The 26,278-nt window shown below is 41.3% G+C and overlaps 1 protein-coding gene across 5 annotated transcripts in view; it reads right to left on the reverse strand.

Moving 5' to 3' along the window:
- The window catches only part of ATP8A1 (ATPase phospholipid transporting 8A1), a 254,637-nt gene that overhangs the window by 139,383 nt on the left and 88,976 nt on the right, over nucleotides 1–26,278 (reverse strand). For 3 of the 5 annotated variants that reach the window (XM_030563155.1, XM_030563156.1, XM_030563160.1), the window contains 6 exons: nucleotides 24,902–24,990; nucleotides 17,997–18,041; nucleotides 13,802–13,874; nucleotides 7,902–8,007; nucleotides 4,788–4,870; nucleotides 4,548–4,597 (listed from right to left, as the gene is read on the reverse strand). In XM_030563155.1, the coding sequence (XP_030419015.1) occupies nucleotides 4,548–4,597; nucleotides 4,788–4,870; nucleotides 7,902–8,007; nucleotides 13,802–13,874; nucleotides 17,997–18,041; nucleotides 24,902–24,990 (446 nt within the window). The remainder of the gene's footprint in view (nucleotides 1–4,547; nucleotides 4,598–4,787; nucleotides 4,871–7,901; nucleotides 8,008–13,801; nucleotides 13,875–17,996; nucleotides 18,042–24,901; nucleotides 24,991–26,278) is intronic. The other 2 variants (XM_030563157.1, XM_030563159.1) reach the window with 1 other exon arrangement.

The raw sequence follows: 26,278 nt of genomic DNA on the forward strand, positions 1-26,278 counted from the left end.
ACTTTTGTGATGATCAGATAAGATCCCCCTAACTGAAGTCAGGTTCTACTCCCCAAACTGTTTTATTATTAGTCTATCACAGGAATTTGATTAACCTAAGGGGATTCCAGCCACTGAACCCACTGTCACCAGTTTAGTGGAATACTGTAGTTATCTTTTCTCCCTGTACATTCCTCATAGTGAATGATGTGTAACTAATGGTGGAGCAACAGCAGCAAAAAACCTATTCCAAATTAGATCAATTGCAGCATAAGGAAATAAATTGAAAAAAATAATTCCCTTTTCTCCTCTGCTATAATTTCAGCAAAAGTCTTGTTCTGCTGAACAACTCATAGTGGCAGGCATTCTGGTGAATCTGGTTAATGTCTAACTTTTGTCACTGTTAAGGAGAAATGGCTTGAATTTTCCTAACAATTTTTTTTCATTAAAAAATGGCCTTTCAAAATTGAAACTTTTCATGAAAATTTTTTTTTTGTTTTTCAATTTTTTTAGAAAAATATGGAAACAAATGCAGACTGTTTTTGTTTTGGAAAATTATTTTTATTTTTCCATTTATTTCTTCTTTTCCTTTTTTGTTTTATTTTCTGTTTTACCACTGTGTATCTTTATATTAGTCAGATTAATCATTCTTTTATCATAGTTCTCTGACAGGAGTATAACTACTCATGGAGTCTGTAACCATACACTTTGCCCAATCTCTCACAGAAGGGGGACACGCATCTTGTTCTTTGGTCTTGATCCTGCATCAACCAAGTCAATTGGAGCTTTGCTACTGACTTCAATGAGCACAGTGGCAAAGCCTTTAATAAGAGAGCTAAGCTGGGAGTATTCTGACTGGGACACTGTTTTCAGATACACCTCTACCCCACTATAACGCGACCCGATATAACAAGAGTTCGCATACAGCGCGGTAGCAGTGGGGCTCCGGCGGTGCTTTAAAGGGTCCGAGGCTCCGGCTGCTGCGGGGAGCCCTGGGCCCTATAAATCACAGCCGTAGCCCTGCTGCTGCTATGCCGGGGCTGCAGCAGCAGAGCTTGCCAGCTGTTTAAAGGGTTTGGGGCTCCAGCTGCTGCAGGCAGCCCTGGGCCCTTTAAATCACTGCTGGAGCCCTGCCATCGCTACCCCAGGGCTGCGGCAGCGGGGCTCCACCAGCGATTTATAGGGCCTGGGGCTCCTCGCAGTAGCTGGAGCCCGGAGCTCTTTAAATCACCACCAGAGCCCTGCCACCCCCACCCTGATATAATGGGTTTCAGCTATAATGCAGTAGGGATTTTTGGCTCCGCACAACCACGTTGTACTGGGGTAGAGGTGTATAACACTGTCTTTTCTTTCTGAAACTGTTTTATCACATACTGTTCTATTAGTTTATTGATGGCAGTGTGTGCTTTATCATGTGGAGGGAGAGTGCTTTTGAAAGCTGAGGACTGTTTCCAAACTCAACTGTATGGACATGTGGGCCAGAGGTTAAAGCACTGAATATATATCCATTGCTTCACACTGTCAGGATTAGTGGCAACTCACTCATTTGATAATATGCCTTGCTGTGCACTTGTGACTGAAGAAACATGCATTAAAAATACCTTGGAACAACTGAAAAATGTCACAGAGGAGCAGCTGATGCCCCCTCACTGTCACCTGGTTTTGTGGCCTCTGACAATGTTGTAAAAATTAGAATAGCATTGCACAATAAAGGCAGAAGAATCTGGAATATTTTACACTGAAAGCATGTGTCTACCACAAGAGCTAAAGGACTAAGCCAGCAGGACTTCAGATGCTCCACAAAAATCTGTTGCTCCAGGGGTGACTGAATCACACCATGGTATTGTGGATTACCAATGATCCCCATCAGAGGAAGCTAATCGGAACAGCCTTAGGTCCACAGCCATTCAAATATTCATACGCTGGTAGGGTTGAAAATCACATCCACAGCACTGAATAATATAATAAAAACTTATGCTTCCTAATAGTATATGACCACTTCTTTTCTACTCATAGGCATATATCTTATGATTAGCACAATTTTCGCATTCAAAACTATGCCCTGTAACGTTAACTGTGCCTTCCTCAACCGGCTCTTTTCTACATACCTTGTTACCGACTTTCCCTTTCAAACTATTAGTTGTGGATGTTTGGTGTGGCAGTGTGTTGTACCTGAACAGAGGTCAAACATAACCCTTTATTCAGCTTATGCTGGAAGGCAGCAAGGGGTTGCAAAAGTTACATCATAGGATCAGCTGCCTATCTTTCAAGAAAACAAAGCCACTTACAGTATCTGTAATTCTTGTTCTCAGAAAGTATAAAGTTGTAATAGATTACTTCTCTTAGGATGCATGCTCCTCTCACGGAAATGTTGGGAAGGCTCATAGCTCAAAATTCTGAAGTTGTTGGATCCAACAGGGAACATTTTGCACTTCTGCTGTGGAATAATAGTGACCCCTAGTGCCCTCCAGTAAGTCTAAGCAAATATTAAAGAACAAAACTCTGAATTCTGAGGTAAGTGGGTGGGTGCGTACGTGCTATGCTACTGTAACTCATTTCCTCAGAAAATAAGATTCACAGGTAAGTAGTTTTCATTTATCCAAAAAGTACAAGTGGTATCTAATAACCATTCTTGGCAATTCAGAAGGTTTAAAAATATTTATAAAGTCTGTAAAACAGGTAAAGATGAACAGGAAAAAAAAGAAGGAAAACCTGTACTCCCATTCTATATAAATATGGCACACTGCTATAACTGTCAAGCGAGCTGCAAAGGCACTTCTTGCCACATACCTATTAACTTCTCAACAACAAAAATGAAGGTTATATATAGAATCAATAGATGAAGTAACTTGCTCAGTCATTTTGTTTCTTTCCTCACCTATGCTCCAGTCAGCTATATTTTGTAACTTTTCATCTTTTTCAGTGTCCCTGTTTCACCTCCCACTAGTTTTCTATGCATTTTCTCCTTTTAAAATACCATTATTTCTCTTCTCAAACCATCTTCTTCAATATGTTTCTTTTCCAGTTGGGCTAGTCTCCCCTACCTGATTTTTGTTTAGTATTTTCTCACTTTGTTCTTCTACCAGCTTCTCTCCCTTTACTCCTCTTTCACCAGTTCCCTCTTCCCTATGCCCATTCTTCTCTGGTCTTCACTTTGTTAGGCCTCATTCTTCTCCAATTCCCTTTCCTGCAATCCTCCTCCTCTTCTTAGAGGCAACTTTCCCTGACATCTCCTTTGGTCTTTTCACCATTCCTGGCCTCCAAAGTCACACTTGAGTTCCACCCTCTGTGGTCCTTCTCCTTAATCAAATCAATCATAACTCTCTCCAGTGCAAGTCCTCGATGTACCGGTATGAGTATGTATCTCTCTCTCCTTTCTCTTTTTCCTTCAGGTCTGTCTGAGGTCATTATAATGCTTCCTCCATTTATAAAACTCCTCCTCACCCTCACTGCGCCAGGGCAAGCAACCAGACAATTCACATCATTTAAGTTAAGCACATGCTTAAGCCTTTGTAAAAACAGTTCCTCAATGAGGAAAGGGTTTTATATCCTGAGTCCTTCAACATGTACTTTCACATAGCATATTCTATATACAGATACACTTTACAAATAAAATTGCACCTAGCTTCCTAATTCACACATGCACAACTCCAGCAGAACATTGAGAGATCACCTACTGAATGGAAAATTCTATTTATTTTATATACACACAATCAATGGAACAATGGTATACCATCAGCTTACAAAAAGACAGTGGCCAGATTTTTAAAGGTATTTAGGAGTTGCTGCACTCAGCATTGCAATGCAGTTAGGACCTCTCATTTTCAAAAGCGATTTAGACACTTAGAAGCCTAAACTCCACTACCTAAATCACTTTTGAAAATGAGATTTATCTCCTAAAAACAGTTAGGCATCACAATATTGAGCACAGCAATACCTAAATACCTTTACAAATTTGGGCCATTGTGCTTTGCATGAAGTACTTTAAAAAAATCATAACTCAGCCAAATTAAAACCACTTTTCAGTGTACCACAAGAATAAAAATTGCAGCAGGGGACAATGTCCTTGTCAAATTTCAAGCTTTTTTATCACTCTGAGGTGATAGAGCTTAAAAAAGAAAAGAAAAGAATTTTTAAAAATGTGTATTTTTCCACTCTTTTTATATTTCTACAAATTTTTCCTCAAAGTTCCAAGAAAATTTACTTCCAAAATGAAAACAAAAGTGTCAAATTTAAGCTGGGAAGGGAGAAATTTTATAAAACTCTATTCCTCTGAATATGACCTTTTACAATGTAAAGGCGACTACAACCTCCTTATCTATAAGTATTGCTATATGCTCCGCCTGTAATGCGAGAATACATACTATAGAGCTAAAGCACAGTATATATTATAAAGTTTCCAAATAAAGTACAAAACCTTCAGTCTTTTTCAAGTCTGAACCTATGCTATCTCTATACTAAACCCACTATTTTATCCATAAAAGAAAAATTCAGCAGAGTATATATGCACCAAAATGACACTTTAAAAAATATAAAACAAAACATGTCAAATGCTTATTTTGCTTTACCTTGTAAATTCCAGCACATTTAGCAATTCATATCTTTCCTCATGGCCTAGCTGGAAAAAAGACATTTTTATTAGTGAGATTTAAGCTTTAACAAAAAAAAAAAAAAAAAAAAAAAAAAAGAGACTAGGAACTACTTTTTGGCATAAACCTACTGGACTAAATTGTATTAAATATGTAAACTATTTAATATCAATGCCAAAATATTAATAATAAATAGCAACATAATTTTTATGTACTTACAGAGTCTATAATTACCGAGTCAGGTGTCCTTCCAGTGAATACAAAATGAAGTTGTTTGGCTGCTCTGACCAATGCTCCTTCATCTGCAACAAACCAATTTCCATTGTTTTTTTTATAGATTGAGAAACTATCAAGAAAAAGAATTTTCAAGTTTTAAATACCTTTTCAATATTGTAGGATAAACAACACAGAGACAGGCAGATATGTACCTGTTCAAATTTTCCAATTATTCTTTTACTTGCTCCTCATCAATAAATAAATAATTCCTCACTGCTCAAACTTTCTTTGTTATTCTTGAAAAAAGTTCAGGATCTCAGCTATTTCTGAGTCATTGTAAATTACCCTCATTTAACAGCAGTCCTACTGTACTTTCCTCCCTTTCTTTCTCATTTTCTATATTTGCAGAATCCCTTATTACCTTTGACTAGCATTAATTTTTTTTGCTTTTCTGACACTCTTATTTTTTCCTCCTCAAACCACAACTGACTCTAAAAATTCTTGTTTAGGTGCCTCCCAAGTTTCCCATTTGAGTTTCCCATTTTCTCTTTTTCTCACATATTTGAGTAGCCTCTACTGGCATCACACTGGCCAATTCCTATTAATGGTCATCTTCTTTTCAGAGGATCTGTAGTCTGTGCCTTCTTAATTATAGTGCTTTTCAAGATTTCTTACTGAATTTGAAAACTTTCCTCCACCGAACCCTATTCACTAAATTTCTTGTTTTCCCCAAAATTTGCTTTACTGAAATTTAAATCTAACATTGGGACAATGCTGCAATTCTGTGATCCCACTCCTTATTACTATATAAGGAGTGGAAGTATTATTATTCATTTACATTTATAAAACTGAAGTAGCTCATAGTCAATATTTCTAAACTTCTCTAATATTCTCGCATTCTCTGGAAAGTTGTCCCCTTTTGGTGTTTTAGTTTCATACAAGAAATTGACACTACCAGTCTACCTGTGCTGGAGTCCTCTTGCCTCTTAGAAGGCCCACTGAAAAACATGAAACTACTTTTTGCTAGGTACATCTTAGAAGCTGATCCATTAACTGCTGCACTGCTTCAAAGGAGGCAACACAACACATCAGAGGCAGCACAGGAGAAGATTTTCATTTCATAGGGGAATTATTTTCCTTTAGGTTGAAAGAGCAACCTCCATAGAGAAATAATAACCAAAGTCATAGCTGAAAATGTTACCCTGGTGTCTAAGGGTATGTCTACACTGTATCTGGAAGTGAGCCACCTCATTACCTATTGTTAATTTAATTCATTTTAACTTTTAACTTCAGTGTACATATCACTGAACCATAGAATCACAGAACTGGAAGGGACCTCGAGAGGTCAGCTAGTCCAGTCCCCTGCACTCATGGCAGGGCTAAGTATTACCTAGACCATTCCTGACAGGTGTTTGTCTAACCTGCTCTTAAAAATTCCCAATGATGGATATTCCACAACCTCCCTAGGCAATTTATTCCAGCGCCTAACCACCTTGACAGTTCGGAAATTTTTCCTAATGTCCAACCTAAACTTCCCTTGCTGCAATTTAAGCCCATTGTTTCTTCTCCTATCCTCAGAGGTTAAGAAAAACAATTTCTTCCTCCTCCTTGTAACAACCTTTCACATACTTGAAAACTGTTATGTTCACTCTCAGTCTTCTCTTCTCCAGACTAAACAAACCCAATGTTTTCAATCTTCCCTCATAGGTCATGTTTTCTAGACCTTTAATCATTTTTGTCGCTCTTCTCTGGACTCTCACCAATTTGTCTACAGCCTTCCTGAAATGTGGCACCCAGAAGTGGACACAATACTCCCGTTGAGGCTTAAGCAGTGTGGAGTAGAGTTGAAGAATTACTTCTCATGTCTTGTTTACAACACTCCTGCTAATATATCCCAGAAGGATGTTCGCTTTTTTTTGTAACAGCATTATACTGTTGACTCAATGAGTCGCTCTTCCGCTGCTCAAGCTGATGAGCCATAGCACTCAGGACCGGTGCTAGAGTTTTTCGCGCCCTAGGCGCACGGCCATTCCACCACCCCACGCGCTGCTCCCGCAGCTCCAGTGGAGCTGCCGCAGCCATTTCTGTGGAGGGTCCGTTGGTCAACGGCTCCGGTGGAGCCGCGGACCAACGGACCCTCCGCAGGCATGACTGCGGCAGGTCCACCGGAGCTGCCTGCCGCCCCCCTCCCGGCAAAATGCCTCCCCCTGAAAATCCTGGCACCCTAGGCGATTGCCTAGTTCACCTCAATGGAAGCGCCGGCCCTGATAGCACTGTGTTAGAAATGTCAGTCTTCTGCTTCAAGACTGGCGCCTATTTAAAGAGCCATAATAGCACAGTGTGTAAGATACTACACAGATAACTGAGTAATAAGACTATATACATATCACATGTTCTTCATTACATCACAATGAATCAGAAAATGATGCCGATATGAGGCCTAGAAAAATGGGACCTCAAATCTGACTGTTGGGCCTAAGCACTGTTTTAATACAAATAAATAACAAATATATTTCATTAAAAACTTTGCCATACAAAATATTCATACTGATTTTTGCAAGAATCTATTTGAAAATATGTACGAAGTGTGGTTTACTGGTGTTTTAAATATTGTCTTTTCTTGTTCTGTGTTGATGTTTTGGGCTTATCATCAGAATTGTTGTCCTACTTAAGAGGTTTCATTTTTCTTCCTGATGATTACTACATAATTGTGTGATTGTGTGATTTTCTTTTGTGATACTTTGTTAGCATGAAGCATCAGAGAGAGCCATAAACAGGGGTGTTAGCTTGTCTAACTGAACATATGCCTTTGAATTTTATTTGTATTACTTAACCCATTAAACTTTTCACAGCACAGCAGTTTAGGTGTTGCAATGTAGATAAACTCTATGTGACATCTACAAATCCTCTCTAAGACATGGATTGGAAAACAACTAAAAGAGTGTCTTTTATAGAAATAAAAATGCACGAGACATCTTAAATATCACTACTTTTACACATATATTTAAATTTCTGGGCAAGGTATAGACGAAGGGGTAATTCATCAAGTTCGGAATTAACATTCTTGTTGAGTGGATTGAACATTTTACAATTTATATATAATTATTTAGCTTTTACCTGGAGATGCTGCTTGATATATAATCTTATCACCTTCTCTTTCTGGAACAGCTGTATGACACACTGCCATCATTGTTAGAAACTCGCAAATTATAGGTGCAGTTGGCTAGTTCAAAAATAGGGTAAAAAGTAACAATTAATCTGTGCACTATTAAAATGTGTTAGTACTTACTGGCAAATATTAATTCAGGGAAAAATCTCCTTTCCTGATTACAAGAATATGCATTTTCAAATTTCCACATTATTTTGGTTGATGACATTATACATAAACCATTTTCAACATTCACTTGATTTGCTTCAATACTTTCCAATTGCTGCTATGCTTTCCTTTTGTATAGTTGGTGCAGATATTGATGCCTGTAGTTAAGGCTGCTCAAGTGTAATGGGGTGTTCACCTCACACTAGCTTAGAAGAGGTCAATGAGGCTGAGAAGGGGCCAATTAACTGGATAGGAGGAAAGAAATTAGGTAACCTCAGTAACCCCTGAATGAAGATGGACTCCAGCTGAGAAGGAACAGACAGGGCTAGTATAAAGCCAGGAAGCTGACAGCAGAAAGCGAAAGGGGCTGCAGTAAGGGAGCCAGTAGCCGCTCTGTACATCACAAAAGGAGGGGGTGCAGGAAAAGGCTCAGGAAAATGGCAGCAAGGCTTAAGACACTGCAAACTTTGGCTGCTGATGAGAGGGTCCTTGAGCTGGAACCCGGAGTGGAGGACGGGCTTGGGTCCCCCTACCAGCCACCTGGGAAGTGGCACCATCTGGGCAGTGAATGGGAAGACTACCTGAGACAGTTTGTATGGAAAAACTATGATACCTCAGAAGTAGGAAAAACACATAGTGACCTATCCGAAGGGCCAAGTCACGAAGAGAGAGCAACTTAAGTCAGGGAGAGAGAGAGAGAGAGAGAGAGGGGGGGATGGCAGGACGCACGAGCAACAGAAGAAGATGTCAGACCTGAAAAGAGCTAATACCCAGAGTAGGCAGGAGGAGTTGCCATAGCAAAGTGCGAACCCTGTGACACCAATACTTTCCATAATGCAACACTGTGATCAGTTGTTTATAATTTTGCCTATCCATTCCATGTCTAATTCAGACTGATTTATTTTGGAAATTTTCTGCAAAAATGTTTCAGCCATTTCTCAGAACAAGATTAGTAAAAAATAAGTTGTTTTTCCCACATTAACAAAATTCATGCAAATGTTTTGTTGAGACACTTGAATGTCTCCATATTCTGAAGATGGGACTTGAAATTCGAACACTTAGTGTCAAGTACTAAAACATGAACATCAATCAACAGCTCAACTGGAAATGTATTCATGTAACTAGACATTAGATATAGACAAAAATTGAATGACATACTAAAATGTTTGTCATAAACGGATAGTTAAGAGTTAATGGAACAGAAGTACTCATATCTCTTTTGCCTGTAAAGGGTTAACAAGATCAGTGAGCCAGGCTGTCCCCTGAACAGAGGACCAATCAGGGGACAGGATACTTTCAAATCATCTTGAGGGAGGGAAGTTTGTGTGTGTGCTGTTAGTTTTTGGTTGTTGTTCACTCTGGGGGCTCAGAGGGACCAGACGTGCAACCAGGTTTATCTCCAATCTCTCTGATACAGGCTCTTCTTATAAGTTCAGAATAGTGAGTACTAGGTAGATAAAGCGAGTTAGGCTTATGTTTATTTTCTTTATTTGCAAATGTATATTTGGTTGGAAGGAATTCAAATATGTATTTGGCTGGGAGGAGTTCAAATTTGTATTTTGCTGAAAGGATTTTAATTTGTACTTGTATACTTAGGCTGGGAGGGTATTCCTAGTGTCTATAGCTAAAAGACCCTGTACCTATTCCATTTTAAATTTACAAAGATAATTTTTACTGTTTTTCTCTCTTTAATTAAAAGTTTCTTGTTTAAGAACCTGATTGTTTTTTTTAATCTGGTGTGAGACCCCAAGGGACGGGGTCTGCATTCACCAGGGAACTGGTGGGGAGAAAGGAGGGAAGGGGGAGAGAGCGGCTAATTTCTCTCTGTGTTAGGATTACTTTCTCTCTCAGGGAGAGTCTGGGAGGGGGAGAGAGAAGGAGGGGGGGAAGGTGGATTTTCCTCTCTGTTTTAAGATTCAAGGAGTTTGAATCACAGTGATCTTCCAGGGAGGGGAAGCCTGGGAGAGGCAACGGTGGGGGAAAGAGTTTTCTTTCCTTGTGTTAAGATCCAGAGGGTCTGAGTCTTGGGGTTCCCCAGGCAAGGTTTTGGGGGGACCAGAGTGTACCAGGTGCTGGAATTCCTGGTTGGTGGAAGCGCTACAGGTCCTAAGCTGGTAATCAAGCTTAGAGGAATTCATGCTGGTACCCCATCTCTTAGACGCTAAGGTTCAGAGTGGGGAATTATACCATGACAATGTTTTATTCACTAATGCATGAATGGTTAACATGTATTGTGAAATGAATTTTCTTTTAATATTGTCTGCACACAATAGTTTTTATTTTACTGTGGCACTATCACTGCCCATGCTGTACTTTTTCTGTGTACATATGATTTCAGGTTCCAGCTCAGTCAATTCAACACCTTTCTTGAATGCTTTAAAGAAATAGCTGCTGTATTTTCTATTAAAGCTTGTACCCAATCGCACACAAAGGGCAGATTGAAGCAAAGTCAGTCAGATGGCTTTTAGTGTGACAGTCTAAACAAAAATAATTCATTTTTTTTTACTAAGCACTTATATAGTTCTCAAAGCACTTCAAATTGAGAACAGCAAATCACCAATTTTAGAGATCCCAAAACACTTGCCAAAAACAATCATTTCCCAAAAGAATTCCTAAGACGTGGAATTGCCAATACTGAAAGTTACTTAGGGAAGATTCTTGTACTACTACAAACGAGAAACACAGAACTCTACTAAAAGTGAGGCACTTCTGATGTAAAAACAACAATTCCCCCTATACTGTATAGAAGATAAAATGCTGACAAAATGACAATTCAAGAAATAGTATCGAAGAAGGAATGGTATAACTCAGGGGTAGGCAACCTATGGCACGCGTGCCAAAGGCAGCATGCAAACTGATTTTTAGTGGCACTCTCACTGCCCAGGTCCTGGACACTGGTCCAGGGGGTTCTGCATTTTAATTTAAATTTTAAATGAAGCTTCTTAAACATTTTAAAAACCTTATTTACTTTATATACATCAATAGTTTAATTATATATTATATACTTATTGAAAGAGACCTTCTAAAAATGTTAAAATGTATTACTGGCATGCGAAATCTTAAATTAAAATGAATAAATGAAGATTCGGCACACCACTTCTGAAAGCTTGCTGACCCCTGGTATAACTATATGGTAAGTCACCAATCTCAGAAACCTCTTCAGTTTCACTTTCAAAATGGGATGACTCCTGTCCTTCTTAGATTCAGAGCCTTGAATTCCTCTAGGAAAGAGGCACACATTTACTCGTTTCTATTATAAGATCTGATCAACAGAACACTTGAGCATGTGGTTAACTTTAAAAGTCCATGAGTTGTTGTCATAAACAGATAGCTAAGGGTTAATGTTCTTTTACCTGTAAAGGGTTAAGACAGGGAACCAAACACCTGACCAGAGGACCAATCAGGAAACAAGACTTTTTCAAATCTGGGTGGAGGGAAGTTTTGGGTGTGAATTCTTTGTTCCTTGTCTTGGGTCTGTGCCCTCTCGGCTCTGAGAGTGATTTTTCTATCTCCAGGTTTTCTAATCTTCTGTTTCCAAGTTGTAAGTACAAGGATAGTAAGGCAATAGGTTTATATTGTTTTCTGTGTATTTACATGTGTGTAGTTGCTGGAATGTGTTAAATTGTATTCTTTTGGAATAAGGCTGTTTATTCACTTTTTTTCTTAAGCAATTGACCCTGTATATTGTCACCTTAATACAGAGACTATTTTTAATGTCCTTTTTCTTTCTTTTTATATAAAGCTTTCTTTTTAAGACCTGTTGGAGTTTTTCTTTAGTGGGGACTCCAGGGAACTGAGTCTGCAGCTCACCGGGGAATTGGTGAGAGGAAAAAGTCAGGGGGAAAATCTCTTTGTGTTAGATTTACTAAGCCTGACTTTGCATACCCTCTGGGTGAGGGGGAAGAGAGATTAGATCTCTCGGTACTTGTGTTTCCAGGACTGGAAGCAGGGAATCTCCTAGGGTCGTCCAGGGAGGGGAGCCTGGGAGGAGGTAACAAGGAAACAAGGGGAGGTGGTTATTTCCCTTTGTTGTAAGACTCAAGGCATCTGAGTCTGGGGGTCCCCCAGGGAAGGTTTTGGGGAGACCACAGTGAGCTAGGCACTGTATAATTCCTAGCTGGTGGCAGCGATACCAGGTCCAAGCTGGTAACTAAGCTTGGAGGTTTTCATGCTAACACCCATATTTTGGACGCTAAGGTCCAGATCTGGGAGGAAATGTTATGACATTGTACTACTGAAGAAAATTTATGTATCATCTCTCCCTCCAAGTATCATAAGGCAGGGAGGACTGCTACCCTCAAGACCCAAAAGAATACCACTCCAGGAGCCAAACAAAAATAAATAGTATCCTAAGAGGAGAACAAAAGAAATGCTATAAAAACTAAGAATAAATAACTAACGGCTTATCTACATGGAGTCTTAGGGTATGTCTAAACTAGGACTGGAAGGTGTAAATTCCAGTTTGAGGAGACATATCTATGCTATCTCTGATCAAGCTAGCATGCTAAAAACAGAAGTGCAGCCATGACAGCAAAAGTGACAGCACGGGCTAGCTGCTCTTGTACAGACTTAAGGTGGCTAGCCCCTGCTGCGGTAGTGGAAGTGGCTATGCTTCTATTGTTAAGAGTGCTAGTTCCATCCAAGTTAGTCTACGAATATCTCCTCGAACTGGAATTTACATCTTCCAACACTTGTGTAGACATACCTTTAGTTCAGGGTAAGCCAGAGTGTGACTTTACAACGCACTAGCTTGCCATGAACTAACTAGCCATGTTCACCCTGCTACTGCACTCTAAAAGTGCCACAGTGTGCTTTGAGGTCGCACACTACAGACCTTTTAGGGCGTGTCTACACTGGAAACTTTAAAGCACTCCCATGGCAGCGCTCTGAAGTACAAGCGTGGTTGTGCACGAGTGCTGGGAGAGAGCTCTCCCAGCACTCCTGGTAATCTACCTCCACGAGGGGATTAGCTCTCTGCGCTCTGAGCCTGTTTACACTAGCGCTTTAAAGCACTCTGACTTGCTGCGCTCAGGGGGGTGATTTTTCACCCCCCTGAGCCAGCAAGTCAGAGCACTATAAAATGTAAATGTAGCCAAGACCCTATTGTGCGGTAGCAGGTTCTACATGGCCAGTTAGCGTGTGTTGAGCTAGTGCACTGTAGAGTCACATCCCAGTTTGTTAGGGACTAAGTCTCTGTGTAGGCAAGTCCTAAGTAACAATGACTATGCTAACATTTAATTATTCACACAAGAAAGGCTGCTGACAAGCACTAGAAAAACAGTGAGCACAAGGCACCACTAGGATCTCTAACTTTTGTTATGGGCAGTAAGAAGGAACTGAGAATGGGACAGAATGACCATACCCTTTATATCTTTGTTTGGAGGCAGGAGGTCACTGAAGGTGCACCACTCCAATGGGTACTTCTCACCAGAAGTCTCCAACTTGAATACACTGGGCACACACTCATGAACAATGGAATAAATATGTGTACAAGACATCTCAAAGAACAAATTTCCATGGCTAACAAGTACAAAACTTTATCATGAATGGAAAGCTGGGCTACTATTTACACAGAGTATAGGTGGGTTTCCTATAAGTACAACATTTAATTTCCTTTAAAGGATACTCTCATTTTGTTTTATTGAAATCATTCTTTTCATCTTGTAAAATAACAGATTTTTTTTTCTCCTATATCACTTACATGATTGCTTTGGAGATTCTCCAGCAGTGATGGATCACTAAATGGTTTCTCTTCTCCAGTCTGTGAGCCCTGACTAAGAAAAATGAAGTAGAGAAGTAAGAAGAGAGTCATTAGTATTTTCTTAATCATTCATTTGAAAATCACCAATGGCCACACACTAAAGCCAAACATTTTTATTTCTAACCAAGACATTATAATGTTAACGGACAAATGTACACATACACAGAGTAACTGAACTGAACCCAATATTTGTTGGATGACTTTGAAATCTGAACAATTCTCTTGATATATAAAATTACAACACAGAAGCCACTAAGAGTTTGGCCACTGGCTTCCCTGGATGCTGCAACAGGGACACAGTAAAAATTAATCCCAAATAAAATTATAGATCCCAATCCTGCACTCTGTTCTCCACAGGAGGCCCCATATGCCCAGGTGGAGTCCCACTGAAGTTACAGGGACTCTGCATAGGTGCAGGGGTTTGCCCACACTGAGTAGATGGCAGGATGAGGCCCCATTATTTATTTTTGTAAGTTAAATTATACTATATTTACTTTTAATAATAAACCATTTGTGAGTGTCCAGCATAAGCTAAAAAAAAATGCTAAAAATACAGCATTTATATTAGAGTTTTGTTCATCATACACAAATTTCCAAATGATACCACCATTACAATACACTTATAATATGCCAGAGTTCTCGAATGTATCCCCTCTAACCGTCATAATCTCTGTAGAAGAGAAAAGAGGCTGAAGCCTGTGGCGTGGTATAAGGCCTGAGACCTGAACAGAAGTCAGGCTATGAGCAAAAGTCAGGCCCTACTACAAAGCAAACACTGACTTGCAAGTTCACTGGCCAGTACATGAACTTGGCAAAAACATGGCTGGCATTGCTAAAATACAGGCACTCCCAAAGAGTATTAGGCACTAGGTATTCACTTAAACATATTCCAGAAGGGTTGTACAAAAACACCAGGAAACATGTTATGATATAAACACACTCCCCATAGAGGGCATATGGACCTCTCATGAAGATAAGGTCAGGAAGACCGGATAATGGATGGAGATGTTTTGTTCAAGCCAACAGGCACAAGGTGCAGGGTGGTAACTAACCATGTCAGAAGGGTAATATACAACTTGTTTGCATTAGTGTATAAAAGAGGGGTTACAAGAACTTACAAAAACAAAAGAACCATCTTTGTCTGGCCTAGGGGACTGCAAAAAATCCTGATGCTGACTGAGCTGGTTCATTCTCAGGGGCTTGTGTGTATTAGTGTCTCTGTAGAGTCCCTGGGGTAGTAATAATGTGCTTTGTCAGCAATAAACCTGGCCAAGTGCCTTCTCCACTGAACCAAGTCTGTGGTGCTTCTGGATAGTATACCAAGGTCTGCTGACTGAATCAGCTATTTGCTGGGCTAGTACAGCACATGGAGAGAAAAAACAGACACACATACGCCAACTGACAACAGCCTTCTCAAGGATACTTCACTTAGGTTTCATGTCTCTTTCTTGGGCAATCCTGCAATTTGCTCCCTCCAGACTGGGGTCTTAGGCTGCAGTCTCCTGCAATTCACTGTGATCACCTCAGCAGATCTGACTTCAATTCAGCACTTGCAGTTCTGGTCTCTTAGTGGCTATGACAGGGTTATTTGGTGACCGGCCAGCTTTCATAAAGCTGTTTATTCAAAACAAAGGCAATTCAGAGAAAACATTTATGCCTAACTTACTAGGTGGTCACCCATCTTCCACACAGAGCAGCGGTGGGCAACTAGCAGCCTGCACGTGGTTAGTGAGGGTAATCCGCTGGCAGGCTGTGAGACATTTTGTTTACATTGACCGTCTGCAGGCATGGCAGCTGGCAGCTTCAAGTGGCCGTGGTTTGCCGGTCCTGGACAATGGGAGCTGCAGGAAGTGGCAGCCAGCATGTCTCTGTGGCCCACACCACTTCCTGCAGCTCCCATTGGCCAGGAATGGCAAACCATGCCCACTGGGAGCTGCAGGCAGCCCTGCCTACAGACGGTCGGTGTAAACAAACTGTCTTGTAGCCCACCAGTGGACGGGCCATATGCAGCAATCTTGGGGTCCCAGACGTGGGGAGAGTCACTCCAGACCTTTCAAAAACCAACAGTCATATCATGAACAAAGACCAATCTGCCCTGGGACAGAGGGTGGAAGGCCAAAATAGCAACCAAGTGGATCTTAATCAATGACAGAGACAGGCCCCAGAGCTTGAGATGCAGAAGATAGTCCAAGATTGCCTGTAGTGACGCCCGTTCGGGCCAGATGCCCTAGTTTGAGGCACAGCACTTAAACCTTTTCCATTTGGCCAGGCAAGTTACTCTGGTAGAGGGCTACTACCCAACAAAAACTACTGGACATGAGCTGAGCACTCCTGTCCATCCACATGCAGCCAGGCAGTCAGGTGCAATGCTGCCAAGTATGGTTGCAGAAGACAGTTGCAGTTCTGGGACAGCAGATCCAGCTAGAGAGGCAGCTGCAGCGGGACAGCCACCAAAAGGTCCGGCAGCGTGCCAAACCAGCACTGGCAAGGCCAAACCGGGGCTATCAGGATTACCTTTGCCTTGTGCTGTTTGATCTTCACATGGATTCTGTAAATTAAGGGCACTGCTGGGAAGTCATACATGAGAGCCCCCGGCCATGGGAGCAAAAAGGCATCTGACAGGGAGCCCCTGTCTATCCCCTGAATCGAGCAAAACATGTGGAGTTTTGCTGTTCTGACAGGACACAAACAAGTCCACCCGCAGATTTCCCCATCTTTGGAAGATCACACTGACCATCTCCGGATGGAGCAACCACTCATGGTGAGAAGAGAAGGTCCTGTTAAGACAATCTGCTAACATGTTCCTGGCCCCAGGAAGGTGTGCAGCCACCAGATGAATGGCATGCTGCACACAGAAGTCCAAGAGATGGAGAGCTTCTTGGCAAAGAGCTGAAGATCTGGCTCCGCCCTGCTTGTTGATGTAAACATCGTGGCAGTATTGTCTGTCAGGACCTGTACCACTTGCCCTCCAGGTGGAGCAGGAAAGCCTGGCAGGCCAAGCAAACCTCTTTGAACTCTCTGACATTTATGTGGAGAGAGAAATCATCCCATGATCAGCGGCTGTGCATGCTGAGCTCGCCCTGGTGGGCTCCACAGCCCAGGTCCAAGGCATCGAAGACTAGTGTCAGGGACGGGGTCGGGACTGAGAAGAGAAGTCCCTCCAACACTGATCCGGGGTCCAACCACCATTCCAGAGACAACCATATGTGATCTGGCACTCTGACTACCGGTCTAGATTGTGCCTATTGAGGATGTAAACCGACACCAACCACACTTGCAGTGGCTGGAGATGAAGCTGGGCATGACAGACAACTTGAGAATGCGCTACCATATGGTGCCTAACAACCTCAGGCAGGTGAGAGTGGTGGTGAGCAGGTGGCACCTTACATGAGAGATCAGGTCCAACATGACTTGGAAACATGCCTCTAGAAGGAAGGCTCTGGCCCACATGGAGTTGAGGACTGCCCCTATGAACTTAATCTGTTGCCCCAGTATTAGGGTTGTTTTATTTTAGTTTATTAAGAGGCCTAGGTCGTTGCCGGTGAAACGTCCCAGGTCAAGGCTCCTTTGTACTCGATCCCAAAATCTGCTCTTGATGAACCAATCGTGAAGATACTGATAGACCTGGACCCCTCGACGCCTCAAGTAAGTGTCTACTGGCGCCATGCATTTCGTGAACATTCTCGGGGCTGACGAGAGACCAAAGCACAGCGCCATGAATTGGAAATGGCTCCAGACCACCATCAAACGGAGGAACTGTCTGTGCCCTTGGAAGATGGAGATATGAAAGTATGCGTCCTTCAAGTCGAGGGCAGCATACCAGCCTCCGGGATCCAGGGAGAGAATGAGGGAGGCCAGGGAAACCATGTGAAACTTCAACCTCTTGAGATATTTGTTAAGGCACTGCAGGTTCAGAATGGGCTTTTAGGCCCCCTTTTACTTTCGGGATTAGGAATAATTTAGTAATAGCAAATATTGACTCAGTAAAAATCATCTAAAATTCAGTCTGCATGTATGAGTTTGAACACCAGTTCACATTATTTCTAAACTTTGCATTTTTAAAATATCACAGCTTACACAATACTAAATCATGAATTTTAAACAAAACAGATACTAAATTATCTTTAATGCTTACCAATCATCTGAAGAACTACTATAATCCTCAGGCTCAGGACAATGGCTGCACAAAAAGCAAAGGAAGGATAGAAATAGAAGGAAAGTACAGTCACAGAAAGGCTAAAAAAATCAGATCACATAAAAGAAAAATTAATGAAGGAAATGAGTTACTAAAAGGGAAAAAGTTTTAGAGTACCTCAGAAGAACTGTTAGTGCCAAAATATCAGGAAACAAAGTGTTGCAATAAAATATTAAATGTATGTTGGGGCTCTATAATATGCAATCAGGCTAAGTTAATTCATGCTTGGTTTATCCTCATGGACTGGCATCCAACAAACTGCCGGATCCAATGCCCATTTAAGTCAATGGAAGATTCCCATTGATTTCATTGGGCTTCAGATAAGAACATAAGAATGGCCATACAGGGTCAGACCAAAGGTCCATATAGCCCAGTATCCTGTCTTCAGAAAGTGGCCAGTGCCAGGTGCCCCAGAGGGAATGAACAGAACAGGTAATCATCGAGCGATCTATCCTCTCGCCTGTTCCCAGCCCCTTTACCCATTCCCAGATCAGCCCATTACTGTGTTTAAAAAACAAAACAAAACAGAAAATCTAAAATCAGAGAACCATAGAGGTTTCCTACAGGATAAGATGTATTAAACATATTAATTCAACAGATGCCAAGACACTTATATAAATACAAAATGTAACTAGGTCAAAACAGAAACCAAGGGGATGATCTTCAGCTGGTGTAAACTGTCATACCTTCACTGAAGCCAGTGGAGCTATGATAATTTATACATCTCTACCCTGAAATAACGTTATCCTCGGGAGCCAAAACATCTTACCGTATTATAGGTGAAACGGCGTTATATTGAACTTGCTTTGATCCACCAGAGTGCGCAGCCCATACCCCCTGGAGCTCTGCTTTACCATGTTATATCCGAATTCGTGTTATATCGGGTCACGTTATATCGGGGTAGAGGCATACCAGAGGAGGATCTGCTCCTAAGCTTGCAAACTGGTTTACACTAAGCAGTTCTGAATGTACATTACATCATAAAAGCACACATTTTGAAAATATTTGTAATTAAAGACATTTGTACTGCAGAGCATTCTGAAAATGTTGAACATCACAACTGATTACAGGTTATGAAGGAATTCACCCATTTATGGCACAGGTAAAAGCTTATTTACTATATAATTAGTAATGTACTTTAAAAGAGTTGCAGAGATGGAGCAGTTTTATTTCTCTGCCTACCCCCTCATGAAATCTGCTCTGAAAGGGAAAGCAATCAAGAGACAGAATTCTCAGGGACGCTGCTCTCTGAGCTGCCCCTGTATTATTTGGCTTTCTGCTCCCTGATGGAGAGTGAATCTCCCCAAAGGAGAAGCTCTGTAGAGATGTGCATGTCTCATGAAAGGGGGATGCATGGGCATTGGGAGGCAACAGGGATCAATTTATATCAAGGTAATTTAAATCACCGATTTAAAAAAAAAAGATTGATTTAAATCAGGCTGAGCTATGAATAGCTATTATGAATGTGTGTGCTGCTGTAACTTTAAAATTTATAACAAACTAAATTGTAAATGCTGTTTAGTTGGTTGTTTTTTCCACTACTCTTGGGAATCATAGTTGAATTTACAAAATTTTTATAGGCCAAAACAAATAAAACATAAATAAAAATAAAATAAAATAAAAATTGAACATCTAAAATTATGATCCTGCAAACAGTTAACCAGGCACATACTTTTTACTCACATAAATAGTCCCATTGAAGTAAATGGGACTCTCTCATGTGCTTAAAACTAAGCAAATACATAAGTGTTTACAGAATCAGAAGTTAAGATTATATTTTTACTACAATCTTCTTAGTGATACAAAATCTTTCTTACTTCAAAATAAAATTACTTCAGTGTTAACAATTAAAAGTTATTTACTTTAATCACATTAATAAAGTTATTGTGAACTTTTTTTACATACACACAGGACAAAATTTTCAAAAACAGAAGCCTAAAGTTAGGTTCCTAAAACCATATTTAGGCATGCCGGGAAGAAATTTTCTAAAGATTCAAAGTAATTTAAGAGCAAAAGTCTCATCAACTTTGAACTGCAAATTGATGGAGGAGTATAGCCTGGTAAAAGCATTTGAACTTTCTTGACTTGGGCCAAAAGAAATCTGATGAAGTTCAACAAGGACAAGCACAAAGTCCTGCACTTAGGATGGACGAATCCCATGCACTGCTACAGACTAGGAATCGAGTGGCGAGGTAGCAGTTCTGCAGAAAATGACCTGGGGGTTACAGTGGAAGAGAAGTTGGATACGAGTCAGCAGTGTGCCTTTGTTGCTAAGAAGGCTAACGGCATTTTGGGCTGTATAAGTAGGGGCATTGCCAGCAGATTGAAGGACGTGATCATTCCCCTCTATTTGACATTGGTGAGGTCTCATCTGGACTAGTGTGTCCAGTTTTGGGCCCCACACTACAAGAAGGACATGGAAAAATTGGAAAGAGTCCAGTGGAGGGCAACAAAAATTATTAGGGGGCTGGAGCACATGACTTATGAGGAGAGGCTGAGGGAACTGGGATTGCTTAGTCTGCAGAAGAGAAGGATGAGGCGGGATTTGATAGCTGCTTTCAATTATCTGAAAGGGAGTTCCAAAGACGATGGATCTAGACTGTCTCAGTGGTACCAGATGACAGAACAAGGAGCAATGGTCTCAAGTTGCAGTGGGGGAAGGTTTAGGTTGGATATTAGGAAAAACTTTTTCACTAGGAGGATGGTGAAGCACTGGAATGGGTTACCTAGGGAGGTGGTGAAATCTCCTTCCTTAGTGGTTTTTAAGGTCAGGGTTGACAAAGCCCTGGCTGGGATGATTCAGTTGGGGATTGGTCCTGCTTTGAGCAGGGAGTGGACTAGATGACCTCCTGAGGTCCCTTCCAACCCTGATATTCCATGATTCTATGAACTTCAATATAATGGAAGGTGGAAGCAGCTGCATATGAGACATAGATTATTTGCTTATTATTTTTGTGTCTGAGTTTGTTTTGTTCTTACAAGAAGGATGCTAATGAACTCCTGGACTTGTCCTTTTAAGCAAAGTTGAGCACCTGCAGCGTGAAACTTCTTAGTCTGTATGTAAAATTTGAAATTCTACTAATTCCAGTTAAGAAATTAAAGGAACAAGTACAAAATATCCACGTTTCAATTTAAGAATACAACATTGGCAAATGTAAAGAATTAGCAGCATTCGAGTAAAAATTGATTTACATTAAAATAAATTTAAATTCAAAACAGATTTTTTTTCATTAAAATATTTTTTTATGTATCTCAGAGAAGTAATCTGGACCCTGGATGAGCTTCAGTTGCAGATCGTGCTGAGGATGCTTGTAAAGGCTTGATGGGGCCTTTTCCTTCCCTGACTCAGCCCTTTACTGGGAGCATTATCCCTACTCAGAGTAGATGATAAATCTGTCAGAGGAAGAGACAGGTCTGAGTCTACACTTGTACTCAATTCCCCTTCCTTATCCTGGGAATAGGTGCTGCCAGAGTTCCAGGGCACTCATCCATCTGGATGAGTTCCTAGAGACAGAAAAATTCTTTGTAGGACTTCCTACTCTGTCAGGACTTCCTAACTGGAAACCTCTCTCTGCTCACCCCTTCTCAGTCTTAGCTGCCCATGCAGATTAGGTAGAGAGATCTGACAATGTGAGGTAGAGTTGGAGCTTTACCCTCTCTTGGTTTTGGACTGGGGTCAGCCAGACTGGACACCTGCCAACAGAGAGTCTTATGCATGTGGTACTCATGAGTAGCAGACTGAGTGCCTCATATGTGCCACCAACGCAGCTGCACATCACAGTGTTTCACAGGGCTGCCTTATGGCCTCCAAGGTTTACTTTTTTCTTCTCTCCTCTAGCAGCAGGCTGCTTGTGTTCTCCACCTGCTGGAGACAGAAACAACTGGGCTCCGAACTGGCACCAAGAACTCTCTCTCAGAAGATTAGCTGGCTGGTGTTTGCTCACATGTTCAGGATATAACTGATCACCATATGTGGCATCAGGAAGGGATTTTCCCCCAGGTGAGACTGGCAAGGATTTTGGGTTTTGTTTTTTTAACCTTCCTCTGCAGCATGTGGGTGTGGGTCATTTCCTAGGATTATCTGGGTGTATTTCACTTTATCATTTCCCTGCCATTGTTGGGATCTCAGGCACTGATGCACCTTGGTCCCCTCTATTCTCTCTGCCTGTGGCCCATAATAGTCCAGTCTCCTGTGGGTAGTAATACTTTGGTCTAATTTCAGTTGCTGGGTTTAGTGTGTATCTTCTGGGTGGTGTTGGTGGCCTGTGATATACAGGTGGTCATACTAGATGATCTGGTGGTCCTTTCTGGTTTTAAATACTGACTCTACTGAAGGCTCAGAGATTACAAGAGGCCTACATAAATGAGCATCACATCATCACATATTTTAGTGTATTATCTCCATCTGCTGGTTGGAAGAAACTATATAACCCAAGAGTCTGGACTGGTATAAAAGATCATAAGTAGAGAGTGTAGTCATAACTTGTAGATTCCTGGTTCAGTTTGAATATCTGGTGGATAGAAAACACATCCTTTTAACTTGGAAGCTGAGCAGATTTAATGTGAAAGTCACTGAGAGATACAGACTTAAAAGGATATTTTATCTGATTACCAATTTCCTAAGTCATCCATTTTCCTTCATTTCTTATCTCAAATTTCATTCATTCAGCCTAATTCATAAGGATTATAAGACTTTTGTTAACTTTGCTTGAAACAGACTTCATAAGTAGAAGCTGTTTTGCAGAAGTTCTGCAATTTGCATCAGCTCCCACCATAGCTACTCTTTACAGACAAAAATCAGTTGAAGAAAGGAGAAGACATTAGATGTTATTAGACTCAAGAAAAAAGTTATAGTTTAAGCTTAAATGTTTCTCCTTCTACCCCACTTACGAAAAATACAGAGACAGAATCATTTATGTGTTACTGCTTCAGCTAGAACAGACTAAGCCACAGTAAGGTTCGGGCTGAACACAGATTTCAATAAGGTACTGATGCTCTTAAATGCCTTAAAGTCATAGGGCCTCCATTGTTTTATTCTTTTCAAGCTTAAGAAGTTAGAGGCCCAGATTTTTTGCATCTTCACCAATTCTTCTGGCTGCTGGGAGGTGATTTGGTTTAAGGGTTAATTAAGCGTGTAATGGTGCCCTAGGACTGTTAAGTCAGCAGGTGTGGCTGAGTGCAGCATGCTTCAGGCTAGTCCCCCCCTCTCATTCCATAGGCCAGGGAAATCTTCAGATGCTCTGTCAAGGCAACTTTTTGGTTCCTCTACACTACTGATGGAGGGGGGACGGGCTTGAAGCATGCTGCACTCAGCCACACCTGCTGACTTAACAGCCCTAAATATAAAGTTGAATAACAAACACTGAATACATCGAGGCAATATTCACTTGAAACATTTTTCTCTATTCTTCTTGAGTATCTAGGCCAGGGGTCCCCAACGCGGGGCATCTAAATGCGCCTGTGTCCTGGCCAGTGGTGGAGCAGCTGCCGAAATGCTGCCAAATTTCGGTGGCATTTTGGCAGTGACGCCTCTTGATGACACCGCTTGCAGCTGACAAGCGGCGTCATCGAGAGGCGTTGCTGCCTGCAGCTGACAAGCAGCGTCATCGAGAGGCGTCACCGCCAAATTTCTGTGGCATTTTGGCAGCAACGCCTCTTGATGACGCCGCTTGTCAGCTGCAAGCGGCGTCATCGCTGAAATGCCACCAAAATTCAGCAGCATTTCAGCGGCTGCTCCACCACCACCACAGTCCTTCGTCTGGCGCCCACCAGACGAAAAGGTTGGGGACCACTGATCTAGGCACTTGACATTAGCTAAGTTGGAAGTCTAAAACTTAGCTGCTATTTTGTTCTTCTGTCTCTTTGCAAAGTCCGAGTTCCCATCCCCCAGTTACCACACCAAAAAAGGAGGTCATTCCCCACAGGTGCTGGAACAATTTTCATGGTGGGGGTGCTGAAAGCCATTGAACAAAACTGTAAACCTTGTGTATGATGGAAACCACTTGAAACCAGGGAGTGCTGCTGCAACCCAGTACCCCTAGTTACAGCATCCATATCATTCCCACCAGCTTAGGGTGCAAAAGCAATTCCAACAAAAAAGGCACGTTGTTCAAAGATCATTTCAGTAGGGAAACATTTACTGTCAATGCATCTGACATGGATCCAATGAAGTGGGTATTCACCCATGAAAGCTCATGCTCCAATATGTCTGTTAGTCTATAAGGTGCCACAGGACTCTTTGCTGCATTTACTGCCAAAGATATTAATTACAATAAGCTGTAAAAATATATTTTAATATAATGAAACATTGCATTTGTTGGACCCACATAACAAACCTGTGTTAAAACACACTCACCCACCCACCCATCCATCCATCCATCCATCTTTGGACTCATGTAATAGCAAAGCCTAACATCAAAAAGATGTTCAAATTCTTGTTCATCCAGTGTGATAATACTGAACTGTTCATTTACACAAGTGTGCATGCACAGGAGTACATGTCTGTGTGAAATATAAAATGTGGGACAAAACACTGTCATTTTCTGTAGCTGTGAGTAAAGATTGATCAATGAAGGTATTAATAAGACTAACATCTAAACATCTGATGTGCTGAAACTCTTATGTAACTATAACAATTAACCTTCAGTCTTAAATTTTATCTTAATTTCTGTTTGTGAGCAAAGGTACTCTCTTTTATGTTCTGAATGGATAAAGAATGTCAGCCTCATAACCAACAACCTTTTTCTTCTGGCTATGAAAAGAGTTTTCTTAACTACATCCAGTGCCAGGAGTAAATAAAAATAACTAAACCAAGCAACTTTGATATAAAAAACCCAAACACTTACCCGTAAGCAATTCCTGCTATGGTGCACTTCTTAAATTGCATTACATTGCAAGTCAGGGTACCAGTTTTGTCAGAAAATATGTATTTGACCTAAATGAATTTAAAAACTCATTACATTATGCTCAGTAGACATTTCTATATCTAGTAATTCATAGCTGTTAACATACTAAACACTTTTAGCCTCTTCTGCAATGAACTACTTTACTCAGTTTACTGATTATAAAAATATTTGGTTTGGAACATAAATTTTATGAATACATTCTTGATACCTAAAATTTCATATCTGCAAAAGACAAGACATAAAGATGGATGTACAGACTGGGCTTGATTCAATATAGGGAGGTATACTTCATAGTTCTATGCTCCATAGATTGCAGAAATTCCACTACCATGTGAGATCAATGGTGTAGCTAGTATAGTATCTTGTGTTTGACAGAGGCCAGTGCTTCCAAATAAATTTTAAACTTAATGTATTAATATGCTTATGAGGGAAGCTTATTTCCAAACCCAAAGCATCAATTAAAAATGTGTGAGAAAAGCCAGGCCAATCTCTCTCTCCTGTGTTCTCAGTGACTGCCTGCTAGGTCCCTGCAATGTGGAGGAGGAGGCTTCCTGATTCAAATGCAGAAGGGACAAGAGACAGATCTGTTGAGAGAGACATGTGGGAACGGATTGGAATAAGGAGCTTGGGAAGAGGGAAGGAGCAGAAACTTGGATGAGAAGCCAAGGGGTGGAGAAGGGAAGCTTGGACTGGGAGTTGCATGGGTGAGAGACTGGCATTAGCTAGATAGAGAGACTGGGACTTGGAGCTGAGAGGGAGAGATTAGGACTGGAAGCCAGGGGTGGGGAAGGCTGGGACTTGCTGGGAAAGAAGATTGGGAACCAGGGAGAGAAATGGGGGAAGGGAAAGACTGGGAGCCGATAAATGAGATCAGATGAGGAGCTGGAGTGGGGAGGCTGAGAAGCAGTGGTGCAGGGAAAAGGAGGCAAGGGGGCTGGGGCAACAGCTTTGACATGGAGCCATAGTATAGTGGGAGAACTAGGATTGCCTGGGCAAAGAGACTGGAATAAAAGTTGAGGGGACACTTAGACTGGACAAGGAGACCATGGAAAAAGAGGACAAAGCCACTGGGGATGGGGAACATGGGTGTGGTAGGCAACTGTAGATTCAAGGTGGAGAGAGAGAGAGAAACCAGATGAGGACCTAAGGGGGTGGAAATGGGACTGGATGGGCAAGGAGATTGGAAACAAGGAGCTAGGAAGGAACTGGGAATGTCTGGGCAAAAAGAAACTGGGACTAGAAGTTGGAGAAGATATTGGGACAGGGAGTCTGGAGGACTGAGACAAGGACTTACTGGGCAAGAAGCCTGAGGAATGG

Source organism: Gopherus evgoodei, chromosome 5 (genome assembly GCF_007399415.2).
Source record: "Gopherus evgoodei ecotype Sinaloan lineage chromosome 5, rGopEvg1_v1.p, whole genome shotgun sequence".
In the NCBI taxonomy this organism is placed as follows: domain Eukaryota; kingdom Metazoa; phylum Chordata; order Testudines; family Testudinidae; genus Gopherus; species Gopherus evgoodei.